A 14,658-nucleotide genomic window follows, 5' to 3' on the forward strand; every position below is an offset into this window, starting at 1 on the left:
TGAAAAATGGCTTATTGGTAGAAAACAACAGGTTCTTAAACACAAACAACCAACTTTGTAAACCGACCCATCACATTATCAGGAGCTCCCTTTTAACATGTGATTTAGAATGAAAGTGGATACGTTGATCGATTACAAAATTACGGTACCGATTTCAGAAATCTAAAAGCCATAGCTCATGAAGAGTAAGATCCCCAAAAAAGTTAAAGAAATATTCCCCCTAAGAAACCATAAAGTAAGATTTTTGTTTGCCCTTCTTTGTTTAATCCTACTCGGCACTATATTTTGTTAGAAAAACTTTATGATCAACGAGGCAAAAAAAAATTTGAACCACTTGAGAACATTGAGCGGGCTGAAAAATAGTAAAAAAGGTATACAATACTTAAAATACCTATATGAGAACAATTAGAGGCTCTAGATACCAAAAACTAAGTACAGCCTAGTATCAAAAATTTAATAATTTTTATAAAAATTAGCATTTTCCTATTCGATTTTTTTGCTTACAAATATATGCAAATCGTTACTATAAATTAATTTATGCCCCTGGCAGATGGGGAGAACCCTGCAATCCGGTTTTAAATTTAAACAAATTTGAGCTTAGACATAACTTTCGCGATTTTCTGTCCTGACGGTTTTTTCTGTTTTGTAAAGTTTTTACGAAAAACATGTCTAATGCTAAACTTGTGGTACCATATAGACTTCTCTGTTTCACATTGTGTTCTAAGTTCTTTATTCTCAGATTTTGTCCGAATCCAATAGATAAAGGGGCTTTAGTATCTTTGAGAATGTTGTCCGCTTGGCGTAAGATTATTGACACCTTTGCGAAACCACCTAAGGTTGCGAAACATAACGCCGTATAGTTCTTTGCGGTAACGATTTTTACATCAGCACCATGTGCGATCAGTAGCGATACTAAATCAACGTGACCTTTCCATGCGGCGTGCATGAGCGCTGTGAAACCGTGATTTGATTTGTGATTCACGTTGGCTTCATATTTGAGTAGAATGACAGCTGTCCCTGCTTGGCCATTATTGGAAGCGTAAAAAAGTGGTGTGTTTCCTTCCATATCCAAAGAATCAACGTTTAACCCCTTCTTTAAAAGCGCCTTAATCTCTTGGTCTAATCCTTTTCTTGCGGCCTCGTGTAAAGCGTCTCCGTTTTGGTTTCGTGCGTTCGCTTTTTCCACGCATCCTTGCACTTTTGCTGGTTCTGTCTTTTCACCCGTGTTATTTTCTCGAACGTTTTTATCTGGAAAAAGAAGCATAGAGATATTTAGCCATCATTTGTTTAAAAACAAGATTTTGGAAATCGTTTTGGATATTCAAGTTGATTATGCTTACTGAAAGATAAGCTTCGTGGGAGTGTTTCCTGATCTTGATGGGTAGTATAGTACCAAATCTTCAAATTTTAATAATCAAAATAAGTGGGTCCTGAAAATTGAAAAAATATCCAGGGGGTCACCTTCTCCAAAAAGAACTCCTCAAAATAAGGGTGGGGGTATATATTTTTTTTGCAAGAGCCCATTGCTTTTATCGTCGTAGGCACCTATTTGGCTGTGGCGGGTTAAGGACTGGCGTCAAGGGGCTTATGCTATTTAATGGTTTGCCCATAACTATATGTACTTACCAATGGGATGTTGACAGATTGGTTCCTGATCTACCGAAACAAGTGAAATATCCTCCACAATTGATTTCGGTTTGATGGGTACAATATCTTAAAGAAATTGAAGAAATGTTTTAGGATTTAGCAGTTTATACAGTATGTCCCTAAAAAAGTGGACAGAATTTTGTATAAAGTGAAATCCTCAAAACTCGTTATTTAAACTGGGCTTAGAATAATTGAAAAAAGATTACAACTCTCTGTTCATTAAATAGATATTCAATTCCCATGATCGTCGAATATGTTTTTGAGATTGAGGTATTAAGTAAACAAGTCGTAAAACTTGGCATAAATTATGAGGATTTTACTTTAGGTCGTGGGTTCAATCCCTGGCCAGATCATACCAAAGACTTCTCCTGAATGGTACTTGATGCCTCTCTGCCCGATTCTCGGCAATTAATGAGAGGATCAAAAGTAAGTGGAGCAATCCGGGGAGAAAGAGTGGTGTCCTCTTCTATCTTCGGGTAGATATCTATCAAAAGAGGAGCCTTCGGGTCGTCTCCTACTACCGTCGCAGACTTACTTACTTTACATAAAAGTCTGCAATCAATGGGGACATTAAAATTATGAATCTAAATTAGGAGAATATATTACAATACTTACACACACCATTATTTTCCTGTCCATCTAAAATGAGTGATAGTTTTTCGACAACTTTATCTTCATCCTTTTTTAATAACTCTTTATGCTCTTCGTCGGTATTGACCCAAAATGTAGCCACACCGATAGATGCTTCGTCAGTCATCCAATGATGCTCTTGCAGTCGCTGACATTTACATCGTGTACGCGGCATTATCTTTTCAACCATTTGCGAAAACGATACCAACAGTTTATCAACATTCGATATTTCTTCTCGGACCAGTAACAGTCACCCTCTCTGACTAAGCAAAGATGAATGATAATAGAGCCTTTTTCCCAGCCTTTGAGCGATACTTTTTTGATCGGTAGCTTGGTGTCCAAGAGCTCTTTCTCAATATCTTTCCAAAGAGCCTCAGACAATGGATCATCTTGATATCGGTATTGATCCAACGGTATTTCTGATGATGTAATCTCAAATTTTAACGGGATTGTTTTTGATTCTTTACTTGGTTTTGTTACATTGTCGACGTGAACAAGTGCAGATCTAAATGCATTGGGTTGGTGTGGGAATTCTTTAGCAAAATGAATTTGTAATGTTTCTTTAAAGATTTGGTTAATATTTGCAGCTTCTTTGCATTTCAAATCAAAATCTTTCATCTTTTTCGAAAACCGAAAATGGATTTCAATTTTTAAGGGTTTGTCAGATACTGCAACCCTGCAATCATCTACTGCCTTGCGCAAACTGACTAGATGTTTTTCGTTGGAAGAAAATTGCTCTAGTTGCAAGTTGTTGTACATGGGGAGATCGTCATGTTTGCTTGCCATGTAGACAGAGCGTAAAAGTTGCAAAAGATCTTCCTTTTCATAATTTGTAATAACTGGGTTCGGAGGAATGCTCAACGATGGGTACGGTGGAGCACTTGCCGTTGGGTTTGGAAGAGGTTTTGCTAAAAAGTTTATCATGAATTTCACTGCATACCAAATAATATCTCGAATGTCTAGCCACGATTTCCATGGCACATTTGGATCTTGAAAGGTTCCAGTGTCCATTTGATCGCATTCAGCCGACGTAAGGTGCATGGTTATGTTCCGAAAGGTAGCCACAATAGACATGGAAAACCTCAATTCTCGAAATTCGCAAATACCAGTAATTCTCCCATCGACTAAATGTTTGAAAAGTTGGTGCCAATGAGTCAATCTATAACGTGCCAAAAGACAGTGTAGGCAAGTTTTACATTTTTGACAGCAGATGAATTTGTTGCTCTTGCAGTCGAATCTCGTTGATTTACAAATTTTGCATGGGTGATTTCCACAATTTCTTTTCTCTTGACTACAGCGGCATTGTTTCTTGCATTCGTCTTTACCACAATAAATACACTCATGGTTACATCCTTGACAACATTTGTTCAAATGGCTGGAAGTGTTTTTACAAGAAATACCAGCACGAAAATAAGTGTTGGATGTTGGAAAATCTTCGATACCTCTGAGAATCTGAACTAGGAGATTGGTGTCCAACACTAAAATGTTGATTTTTGGCTGGAAAATACCGTTTGCGCGGTCACCGATATATATCACTTTGATAGCCCCATTGGAAATGTTTGAGAAATTTTTCACCTTGTCTTTTCTCTTAGTAAAAATTTTGCTCAAAGCTATGCCTCCATCATTAGCCGGATTTGGTTCAACAGTTAAAGCGAAATAATTTACTAGTTGGTGTAGAGTGTATTGTCCTGTCGAAATGACACGAAAAAGTTGTTTTTGATGTAAATGGATACTTGTACTGGCGCCAGCCATTGTATATGTTTCATATTTGTTAATTTATCTAGTAATTTAACGAAAGGATTTTGTTAAGAGTCAGTCATTTTATTTATAGGAGTATTCGAAGATATTTAGATTAAAATTCGAAGCAGTGCCAACCACGTGACGTCATAGGGGCCTTTTTCCCGTTTCCAAGGTAAAGTTCTAAGTCCCGAAATTTTGATGAAAAGTTACGAAATTTAAAAGTCTGTAACCAACAAAATTTATCTGAAGCCTTAACCTCCTCTTAATGTCTACTATCTATCAAAACAAACGAAAAGATCTTCACTTTGCTGAGGTCAACAAAAATTACCCAACATGCATCTCCAAACAAAAGTTTGTATTTCTGCACAAGGTATGTTTCTTCAGCAAAAATATTTTGTTCAATTAAGATAATGTTGAAATCAATCAATCTATTTTATCCCCAGCTATTGCTAAAAAAAGATGTCAATGAACTTATTATAATTCAAACCTGTTTGCTATGTACAACGTCAACTATGCCGATACATCGCAAAACTACTTTCCATCTATATACCATTCGAGACAAATATGTCTACTTCACGAAGTTCATTTCTCTACTTAAGAGTCAAAGACACTGATTCACGAATGGTCACATACCAATCAACTTTCTTTTGAACCTTCTCAAATTACTATTTATCATTGCAAACAAGTATTGGGCAAGAAAGGAAAAAATCCCATGATGATGCATATTTTATTACACTTCATGCAACTTGTCGAAGAAGAAAAAAAAGTCATGACTATTTTTGAGCTGGATTTAACCACTGCTGACTTTAGAACTCCCTTTAACCATTAGAACACCCTAACTGTATATATTCATATTTTTTGACTTGTGGTCTTAATACTAAAAGAAATCTAAGGAAACAAGAACCATTAAGTATCTCCTATCAAGTGTTTCTTAAACTTCTTGTCTGTCCACCATCAACAAACATAAACAATAAAACTTCAAACAGTTCAAAAAAAACTGACCATTCGTCAAAACACGCATGCCGCCCTCGCATATTCATGTATGAGTCCATGTCAAGACAAGTCTATCCTGTATCAAACCAATATATCGTCCTTTCCATACTTTGAAAGATCTTTTTGGGTGTGAGGGCTTGCAACTTAAGACAAATGGTTTAACATAATGATATTGGAATTGCACTCCATCCTAAAGGTATTCCTGAAAGCAAGAAGCATACGAAGTCCTACTTGACGTTACAAACTCTTTCAACGCAAGGCACATTAAAATAGTATGGTACAGTCTAATTTAATAAATCAATGCTTTCGTACTAGCTTTAGGTGTAATGATGTCGGTTTAGCTTCTTTTGTCTTGATAACCTATAGACTCATTATGTCGTCTCTATGAGGTGCATCTTTTCAACTGATGATGAAATTTTAGATTATGTGGTATTGATTCAGTGTGTTCTTAGAAACCATTCTCTGTTGTCAAGGGCAACCTTGACAAGGAGAGCAAATTTATCTCATATTTTCGGGTCAATCTTTAGGCTTGAGTAAATTGCTATACTAAAGTCATTAGACATAATCCATTATTTCTATTATTTATTGAGTCATTGTCAATAATAAAATATTACTAAAAATCACCATTTTAAGGTTAAGAGAGACTAAAGACTTATTATACATTTGGGGATCATGTACGAAAAGATTTCTTTCGAAAGAAGCTCATTTCAATTACACTTGGAATTTTCTGGGGAATTCGTAAATAGTGAACTGCATACTGATACATTCAGCTAGACACTAATGTGGTAATATTTGCTCTTCGTCTTTGATTCTTTCTACAGTGATTAGATTGACACATAAAAGGATTAGATTAGATTGAAACATAAAAAGATGTTTATCTACAATCTCCGTCGAAATATATCGACAATTTGGGAATTTTTAACGTTTTTCAGAATTTAAAGCTCATGCGAGGATTGCGATTTCTGTACTTCCACTTTATTTCATTGGACCTTCGATTTGGGAGGAATTGAGTGGATTCCAGGCTATATTCTTAGCCTTATTGGAACATTTTTTAGCTTATCCTATAGTCCTGTATATTAGCCTAAAGTTCTACACCAGCTTGATAGTCTATAACATAATAATCTACTCTTTTTTTAGAGCTTTTTAAGTCAACCAGAGATAAACCTTTTTTTCAACAAAAGCACAAAACCGCTACTTGATTCTCATCTGTCAGAAATTACAGCCTTTTTTGTCTCCACTGCAGGTTATTTTGAAACAGACTTTACTTTAATTTGTAATTTTTGTAATAATTTTGTGAAATTTTCCTAGTGTATCAATTCTGATTCGAAGGTCGATTTCCACATCTCCAATTGTGGGTCTTCGAATTTTACTTCGTAGCCAATAAACATGACATTTTGGATTGATAAACTTTCGAGCAAGATGATCGATTTAGCATACCCTAAGTGTATATATTTTCTCGGGTACTAAATTTTCGCAAATCGCGAAACGTATTTTGCAAGTACTAAATTTCGCGATTGCCACTTTCTGAAATTTTTCGCGTGTATTGAATTTTGCGATTCGCTAAATTGGATATTCTCAAAGAAAAGGGTGAAAACAAGAAAAAGACTTATTTTGCTTTAAACACAACGTATTAGGCTAAAAAGATTTATTTATGTTCCACATATTTGAAGTCACCTCTTTCATTACTACAGGACATGTCAAGCGGGCGCAATTTACCTTCATGGATGGTCCAAGTTTCCAAAAAAGAACCACAAAATAAACAATCAGGTATATCTAGTAAAGTGAAATGAGAATCCACTCGCGACTACCTTTCCAACGTGGCACAGGTAAAACTTTTGGTGAGAAATAAATGTCCAAGAAAATCCCTGGGAGCATCGAGCTGGGAGAAATTGACCATGCCAGGTCATAAGTCCCTTAAAAACACGAAGTCGGTTCAGGAGCTCTTTCCACTTACCGACTATTTGTGACGTCCTTTGAAAGTTCATAGGAAACTCAAGGGTCAAACTTAAAAAAAGTGATAGGTAGCTCTAATTAGAAGCTAGAATATCTTCTTTCTTAGAATAAGAACTCTTCTCGTTTTCTGTTAAACTTTATGTAAAAATTTGAAAATCAGAGAACACGAACTTGAACAGACTTGAAAACGATGTTTTTCGTGGGTCACGGGTTACTTATTTAAGTATGTATTTTGTTACTGCACTGGGTCCCTCTGTCTTTTTTGACAGAAAAAAACAAACTTGAAAAGACTTCCTTTCCTTCCAAGAAATTAAAGCAGTTTGGAAGTAAAAGACCGTTGGCATTTAACGCATATCAATCATTTCCTCCCTGTCGAAATCCAAATGTACTTTGCTGGGGGGGGGGGGGGGGGGGGGCTTCAAGATATTTTACAATAAAACTGAATAAGAATGTGATACTTTATTTTACAAAAAACAAAGCCCTCTGAGTCAACGTTGATTGTGATGCAATAATTTTACTTTACTTGAGGAGATTTTTTTTTTTTTTAGATAGCACAAACACTGCGTCTGAAGAAAAGAAGTACTGTGGTGTAAGTCTATTATCTTTTGTGCATGCTTAGATATATTCATTATCTGTTAGTCTTTCTCAATTGGCAATACAGCGTTTCTAACAGGTTTCTTAAATGCTTTTTTGACCTATCTGAAGGTCCTATAAATTGACCTGTGTTCGTCCGTTCGTTCTTTACCAGCTTTTCTCGGATTGGCTCATAGGGTTTTAAAGATTTTTAGCACAAAGATGTAAAATGGTATTATCCGAAATGTGACAAAGGCTTGATTTTCGGAAAGAAAATTTTCTTTAGTTTTCATATCTTCTTATGTTCGTCCGTTCGTCTTAAAAATTGCCGGAACAACCTAAACAAGTTGCCTTCATTTTTCGAGTAACACTCGACAGATTTTCATGATCTTTTAACAATGAAACAAAATAGTAATTCCCAAAATGTACCAGAGCCCGATTTTCGAAAACAATCTTTTCCGGTCATCAGATCCGGAAATGTATCAGAAAAGTGGTTTTTCGGGATTTTTTCATTAGTTTTTCCTGATTTCTTTTTTATTTTGGATTTGATGTTTTCTGTTGATTATGTCAACGGGTAGGTCCTTAAAAGTATCATTTGTTATGAAAACAAGGCGCCCCACTTATGCTGACAAAGCAGAATAAGCAATAATACTTCTTACAGGGTGTCTACGGGACCTTGAAAACCTTGAAATTGGACTAAGCAACCTTGAAAACCTTGAAAGTGAATGTAATGGTAAAGAATTCCTTGAAAACCTTGAAAATGCATGATTGCGACAGTATAGTTGTCTTGTTTTGGCTTGGGTCCTCACTAAAGTTTCGGTCTATGCTAAACTCTAAGAAACTCGCAAATCATTGTTTCTAGACCAAATACTGGTAGTAACATTTCTTGCACTATGTCAACAGTCGTATCCTACTATCTAAGTCGATTTGAGTTCTGAAAAACCTTGAAAATACCCAATAAATGGTCCAAAAAACCATTGAAAAAACACTAAAATTTTGCCAAAAAAAACCTTGGCGACAAAAATTCCGTAGACTCTTAAAAACTCCTAAAGTTAGACTTTAAAGTCTTAACACAAAGTTTATTGGGAATTTGATAACTTGAAATTAGAGAAAATATCAGTGACACATTTAGCAGCATAACGTCTATTTTTCATTTCAGAGCTCGCTGCCGTTCTTAAAGTTTCCTGGAGAAGGTATTTACACGTACCATAGTGATGAATGTAATACCCATTGTAAAGATATTCTTGATCGAAGGTATCCAGTTATGCACTTCTTTAAGTGATTTTCTTCTTTCAAATTTTCCTTACTGTCATTAAACCTTCGATGAGTATATCTTTTTATAAAAGTATTTTTTAGTTTTAGAGAATTTCGATCTATCTGATTTTGGTTGCTGACTATTTCATAACAGTTATATTTATCGAGAGGGTTTGATCAGACTTCAACAAAACTTTGTCTTTCGACTATGGTAAACTTGAACAAAAATTCATTCAGTTTAGTTTTTGAAGCAAAATTTGTCAAGAAATGCGATTATTTTACAGGTCAATCTTACAGGTCAAAGGATACATGTTCTAAGTACGGGTCACAAGTCAATATGTCAAGTTGGGAAATGAACATATTGCACACATTTCTTTCAGCTTGCAGAAACCAATGGTGATCGGTTTTGACATCGAATGGAAAGTCTCTTACGCACAAGGAGTTTACCACAAGACCGCTATCATTCAATTATGTATTGATGAAACTAAATGTTATGTTTTTCATCTCACACATATGACTAGTAAGGCTTTTTCGTTTCGGCTTTTGGCTCAGATTTGAAAGACTAGGACCCATACTCCTATGAGTAAGCCTTAGGACATACTGTATGTTAAGATATACTAAAATCAATTGAAGAATGCATGAAAACTCGAATCTTCAGTCACACTCTAATTCGAACCTCTCTTATTATTCGAACTAAAATATCGGTCTCCTTAGCTGGAAAGTTGTTTAGATTACTCTCTGTAATTCGAATCTTTCTCTAATACGAAGAAAAACTTTTAGCCCCTTGAAGATCGAATTAGAGAGAGTCAACTGTAATTTAAAGGATGGTGCAGAAAATATTTTGTTTATCTCTCCAGGTTTTCCGATATTACTTAAAGAAGTTTTGACCAATGAAAAGATCAAGAAAGTTGGTCTAGGGATCAAAGGGTGAGCAAGGTTTATTGTTATCTGTGTCATATACAAGGTATAGATGACAATAATCTTTTAACGCTGACTGGTTGCCACGTATGCTGAAAGAAATCCTCAACGAAATATTTTGGTTCTAAAAAACAAAGGGAATAATTTGTTCATATCAACTACTCTTCATTAATAAACAGGGGATAGAAATTTATTTTGGCCTAGTAGATGTGGCACTTCGTTTTCTAGATCATCATTTCCAAAAAAGCTAACATTTAGGAAATTACAAAAAGTTTCGGAGGGGTTGTTAAATGGACAAGTAGGAGGAGGTGCGGTGCGTTTTTCGGTTTTCTTGTACATTTATTTATGTTTCAGAGATGTTCAGCGTTTGCTTACAGACTACCACATTGAAACGAGGTCATTTCAAGATATTGGTTCAATAGCCAATGAAATCAAGAAGACTGGTGACAACTGGAGCTTGAATGGTTTAGTCATGAATAAGGTATGGTCGAGTTAAATTGTTGATAATCACCCTAAGGGGACGGGTGAAAAATACTACTACTTATTACCCGCGTCCTACTTATGCGAATATTTTCTTTTTGCCTGAAAAGATAAAAAAGTTCAAGGGAGCGAAGAAAAATGTACCTATCCAGTTTCAACTATGGATTCAGGTACTGCTATGCTTGACTTAATGTATATGATGAGTTTGTTTGTAATCATATTCACCTAGTACTTCTGTTAATCGTTAGTCTTCACCAATTTTAATCTTTTGTCAAGCAATAATAGCGAGTCAATGCACTATTGAGGCCGGTGAAGTGACTGAATCTATTTGGAATAACCCGCATATTTGACCCGCAAAATCAAGGACGGTAAAAGTGCTTTTGTACCGTTGTCGCTAGTCAATCAAAATCTAGACAAATCAGAAACTAACCGACCTCTTCGCTGGAAAAAAAAACAGATACATAAACTTGATAATATTATAAGTTACGCGGGTCTTCAAGGCGGTATATGATATGGGGTTATTGAGATTTATTGAAGAAAATGCTTGTCGAGATAGAATTTCCTGGAATTTGCACTTAGACTTAGACGCCTTTTAAGAAAAATGCTTCTGAACAATGCTGAATTATATTAAAAAGTACTAACTAGAGAAATTAGTATAAAGAATAGAGTTTATGTCAGGAATCGCCCCAGTCCTTAATCCCTTATTTCTTCTTGCAATCAGCTCGAACATCAATTATCAAAAGATCCGAAGGTTCGATGCAGTAATTGGGAGAATGTACCTTTATCGAAAGAACAACTTGATTACGCTGTCCTTGATGCTTATGTATGATGATATTTTAAGAAAATTGTACTTTTCACTCAGTTTGGTCAACGTGGGATAGATAGCTCCCCCCTGGGCAAACACTAGATAAGCCCTATAACTATCAACCTATTCCATTATTTATTTTTTTGATTCAAGGAATTATACTTGAAGAACAGCCGACAAAAGCTGTTGAAGGTTATCAGTCCATGGGGAGAGGCATGTTATCGTTCGTATAATGGCCCCTCACATTTTTGCAAACTTTTTTATAAGTCAAAAACCTGTTTATCAAATTAAAAAGCGTTTTACTTTGCTTAAAGGTGCACAATTGAAACAATTGTCTTTGTCGACCAATCGTTTTTTAAAACTTTTTGGCCTCCTCACTTCAAACGGCTCGTCGGGGCCCGTGCGTAGTCACGACAGATTCCTAATTGTGATTAATGATTGTATATTGATTGTTCCATTTATCCTGGTATCTTTAAAAAAATGCAATCCAATTTGATTTTTAGGCTGGATGGAAAGTTTATCACAAATTACTTGAATGACATTGACGATCAGGTATGTCATCATATTATTTTGAAAGTTCTGCATCGATGATAAAAAATATAGCTAGATAGGAAAGTATAATATGCAATGAGGGAATATTATCTTTTGTTTTCAGAATTTAATAGATCTAGTAAAATAATATTATAATATTTGATTTTTTTAAAAGACAAGAGTATTAAAATTTTGAATGTAATTTTGACACTCTTTTTGGTTCACCAGAACAGCTGTCTATATCTTCCAATCAATCTAACAAACCAGTGTAATTTCAAGAATGGCCAAATTATCTCATGCCACTTTATATCGGCTTGTAAGCCGTGAACTTTTAATTCTATCTCCTTTACATACTTATCAATGATTTAAGGATTACTCCTTCACTTTTGAATACTAAAAAGATACTGTGACCAAGAATCTCGTCCCGCACCACGATTCCTAACTTGTGTATTACGGAGATAACCAGTCTCGTCTCTCTCTCTACGATTCCTGCTTTGTTTATTACGGAGATGGACAATCTCGTCTCTCTCTATGATTCCTGCTTTGTGTATTACGGAGATAACCAGTGACGCCCCTCCCAACGATTCCTGCTTTGTTTATTACGGAGATAGACAGTCTCGTCTCTCTCTATGATTCCTGCTTTGTATCTTACGGAGATAACCAGTCTCGCCCTTCTCTATGATTCCTGCTTTGTATCTTACGGAGATAACCAGTCTCGCCCTTCTCTATGATTCCTGCTTTGTATCTTACAGAGATAGACAGTCTCGCCCTTCTCTATGATTCCTGCTTTGTATCTTACGGAGATAACCTGTCTCGCCCTTCTCTATGATTCCTGCTTTGTATCTTACGGAGATAGACAGTCTCGCCCTTCTCTATGATTCCTGCTTTGTATCTTACGGAGATAGACAGTCTCGCCCTTCTCTATGATTCCTGCTTTGTATCTTACGGAGATAACCAGTCTCGCCCTTCTCTATGATTCCTGCGTTGTATCTTACAGAGATAGACAGTCTCGCCCTTCTCTATGATTCCTGCTTTGTATCTTACGGAGATAACCAGTCTCGCCCTTCTCTCGCAAAATTTCTTTCGATAGAGCCATTGCAGAATGCCAATTCCACTTAGAAAAAATGGCGAGACTCTAAAACACACAATTTCTTAAGAAATTGTATAAAAGCACTCTCAAATTTGGTAAAATCGAGAACATTTTAAGAACAGTTTTAAAACTCAAAAAGTTAAGAAAAGCCAAAGGTCTCAAACATTTTAGATTTTCTTATAAAGAAATGTGTTAACAAGAATAAGAATTATAAGAAGAATATGCTAAAAAAGAATAACAGAGCAAAAAAAATACTGTTCCATAAAAAGTTCCATAAGTATTCCATAAAATATAGAAGTAGATTCATATCTTAGTAGTGGAGTAAAATCAAGCATGCTTGTTCTCTGAATTGATTATTCAAAAAGCCTCATTAATTTATCTACAAAATTGATTTTTACTCAAGTGTTTCATTAAATAAATTGTTATCAACTGTTCAATCCGCGAGAATGAACGAAGCAAGTGTTATAAAACGTGTCATTCCCATCTCAGTGAAAGTACTTTATCAGCATTTAAGCGTATGCGAGGTCGCGGATAAAGTAATTGTCTCACCGCAGTTCGAATACCCTTCTTGCTGAATTTGTTAGACAAGGTGCTTTTGTTTCCTTCCCATTCAAGTACTTCGTCGACATCCGTAAAAAGATGTTCTCCGTTGTACCAAAAAGAAATGAGAGCTCCCAACGACCACATATCTGCGCTGAATGTGTATTCATTGCCTTCGATCACCTCGGGGGCTGCGTAAGTGTAACTGCGTGCGTAAAAGATCTGCGTACCTGCGTAATATCCCTGCTGGGTATCTCCGTCGACAAGCTTTGAGATTCCAAAATCGGAGAGTTTGAAAGTCGGAAGTTCGCTCCATTCGTTGGAAAAGCACAAAATATTGTCAGGTTTAAGATCTCGATGCATAATTCTGTTTTCATGAAGGTATTCCAATGGGGATGCCAACTGCTCCATAACCTCCCATATCACATCTTCTTTTATCAGCTTTTTTTCTGTCTTGCCTGACAGTTTGGTGCGAAAGTCAAGCATTGTGCCTTTATTTGCGTATTCCATAACAATGGCTAATTCGTCATCATCAATGAAATGTTCGAAGTATTGAACAATGTTACCATGTTCCACATCTTGAAGAATTTCAATTTCTTGTTTTGCACTTTCAGTGATGTGGCTGATTTCTTTGACTGCGTAATATTCACCATATTGCTTCACTTTGTATACAACACCAAAATATCCCTCGCCGAGTTTTTCAATCATTTCATATTCACTTCGCCATCCTTCATCCATCTTTGCTGATGTCTGAGATCTTTCTAAATGTGTAAATCTTGTGCGAAAGACACAGAACTAGTTTATCAAGCGAGGCCGTTGAAAGTGAAAGAACTTATAAAAGAAAAACACTTAGAGAGCGACGTCAATCGAAAAAAAAGTCTATCATGGAAAAGTTAAGAAAACAAATTTCAATGCTGTAAACAAACCGCAAAAATGAAGGGTGAAAGTAATTACAGCCAAACAAATTCCAAGACGCTCTATTCTAAAAATTCTCTACTCTCAATTTGTAAGAAATTTTTCGCTATTAGTCAAGCTTTTCCTTTTCGCCAATCCGGGGGGGGGGGTAGTAGTCAGGCAAATGGAGGGTACGGTATGTGCCGCCCTCGATATTTAGTCAAAATTGGTCAAATTTGTCACACTAAGGGTCGTAAAATTCACTAAAATTTCACTTTGTTTTTTCCTTTTTAGCCCTGGTAACGGTCCAAGGGTTGAAAGTCGGGCGGCACCCCCCTGCGTCAGCTCGCAACCTTAGTACTCCCAATTTGGGTCACAAATAAATCGAAACATACAGAAATTTAGGGATTAAAGAAAGATAAGATTAATGTTTTTTTGTTGAAATTTTATTCACAGCAGTCAGCCGTTCAGACTTTTGTATCTTTAAAAAACCTTGCTTACAGGATGCTGGAGATTTCTTCTAAGACATATCATCAGAAGAAGTCTTTTATCGAAAAATAATTTGACTAGTTTCTAAAAATTGTACGAAGATAAATGATGAGCGTCCTTT

General features: G+C 35.9%; 3 protein-coding genes across 4 annotated transcripts in view; 1 reads left to right on the forward strand and 2 right to left on the reverse strand.

Moving 5' to 3' along the window:
• LOC136812327 (bifunctional 3'-5' exonuclease/ATP-dependent helicase WRN-like) overlaps positions 1-14,658 on the forward strand; it is a 92,830-nt gene that overhangs the window by 42,951 nt on the left and 35,221 nt on the right. Inside the window, exons 3-10 of the mRNA XM_067068827.1 lie at positions 6,702-6,777; positions 7,512-7,552; positions 8,696-8,790; positions 9,171-9,310; positions 9,648-9,717; positions 10,063-10,189; positions 10,910-11,011; positions 11,497-11,545. Coding sequence (XP_066924928.1) covers positions 6,705-6,777; positions 7,512-7,552; positions 8,696-8,790; positions 9,171-9,310; positions 9,648-9,717; positions 10,063-10,189; positions 10,910-11,011; positions 11,497-11,532 — 684 coding nt within the window. The 5' untranslated portion in view covers positions 6,702-6,704 and the 3' untranslated portion in view covers positions 11,533-11,545. The remainder of the gene's footprint in view (positions 1-6,701; positions 6,778-7,511; positions 7,553-8,695; positions 8,791-9,170; positions 9,311-9,647; positions 9,718-10,062; positions 10,190-10,909; positions 11,012-11,496; positions 11,546-14,658) is intronic.
• Positions 386-4,059, reverse strand: LOC136812324 (ankyrin repeat domain-containing protein 27-like). Of its 2 annotated transcripts, none has more exons than XM_067068824.1 (3): positions 2,269-4,059; positions 1,627-1,713; positions 386-1,248 (listed from the first exon to the last, which is right to left on the reverse strand). In XM_067068824.1, the coding sequence occupies exons 1-3, from the start codon at positions 2,465-2,467 to the stop codon at positions 536-538; spliced, it is 999 nt and encodes a 332-aa protein (XP_066924925.1). In that variant the 5' UTR covers positions 2,468-4,059; the 3' UTR covers positions 386-535. The 2 variants fall into 2 exon arrangements, with proteins under 2 accessions (XP_066924925.1, XP_066924924.1); XM_067068823.1 differs by having other exon boundaries at positions 390-1,248; positions 2,263-4,059.
• On the reverse strand, positions 12,780-13,953 carry LOC136812325 (probable myosin light chain kinase DDB_G0284661). The gene has a single exon (XM_067068825.1). It carries the CDS (start codon positions 13,890-13,892, stop codon positions 13,089-13,091), a length of 804 nt encoding a protein of 267 aa, XP_066924926.1. The 5' UTR covers positions 13,893-13,953; the 3' UTR covers positions 12,780-13,088.

Source organism: Clytia hemisphaerica, unplaced genomic scaffold, assembly GCF_902728285.1.
Source record: "Clytia hemisphaerica strain Z4C2 unplaced genomic scaffold, Clytia hemisphaerica genome assembly, whole genome shotgun sequence".
Taxonomy (NCBI): Eukaryota; Metazoa; Cnidaria; class Hydrozoa; order Leptothecata; family Clytiidae; genus Clytia; species Clytia hemisphaerica.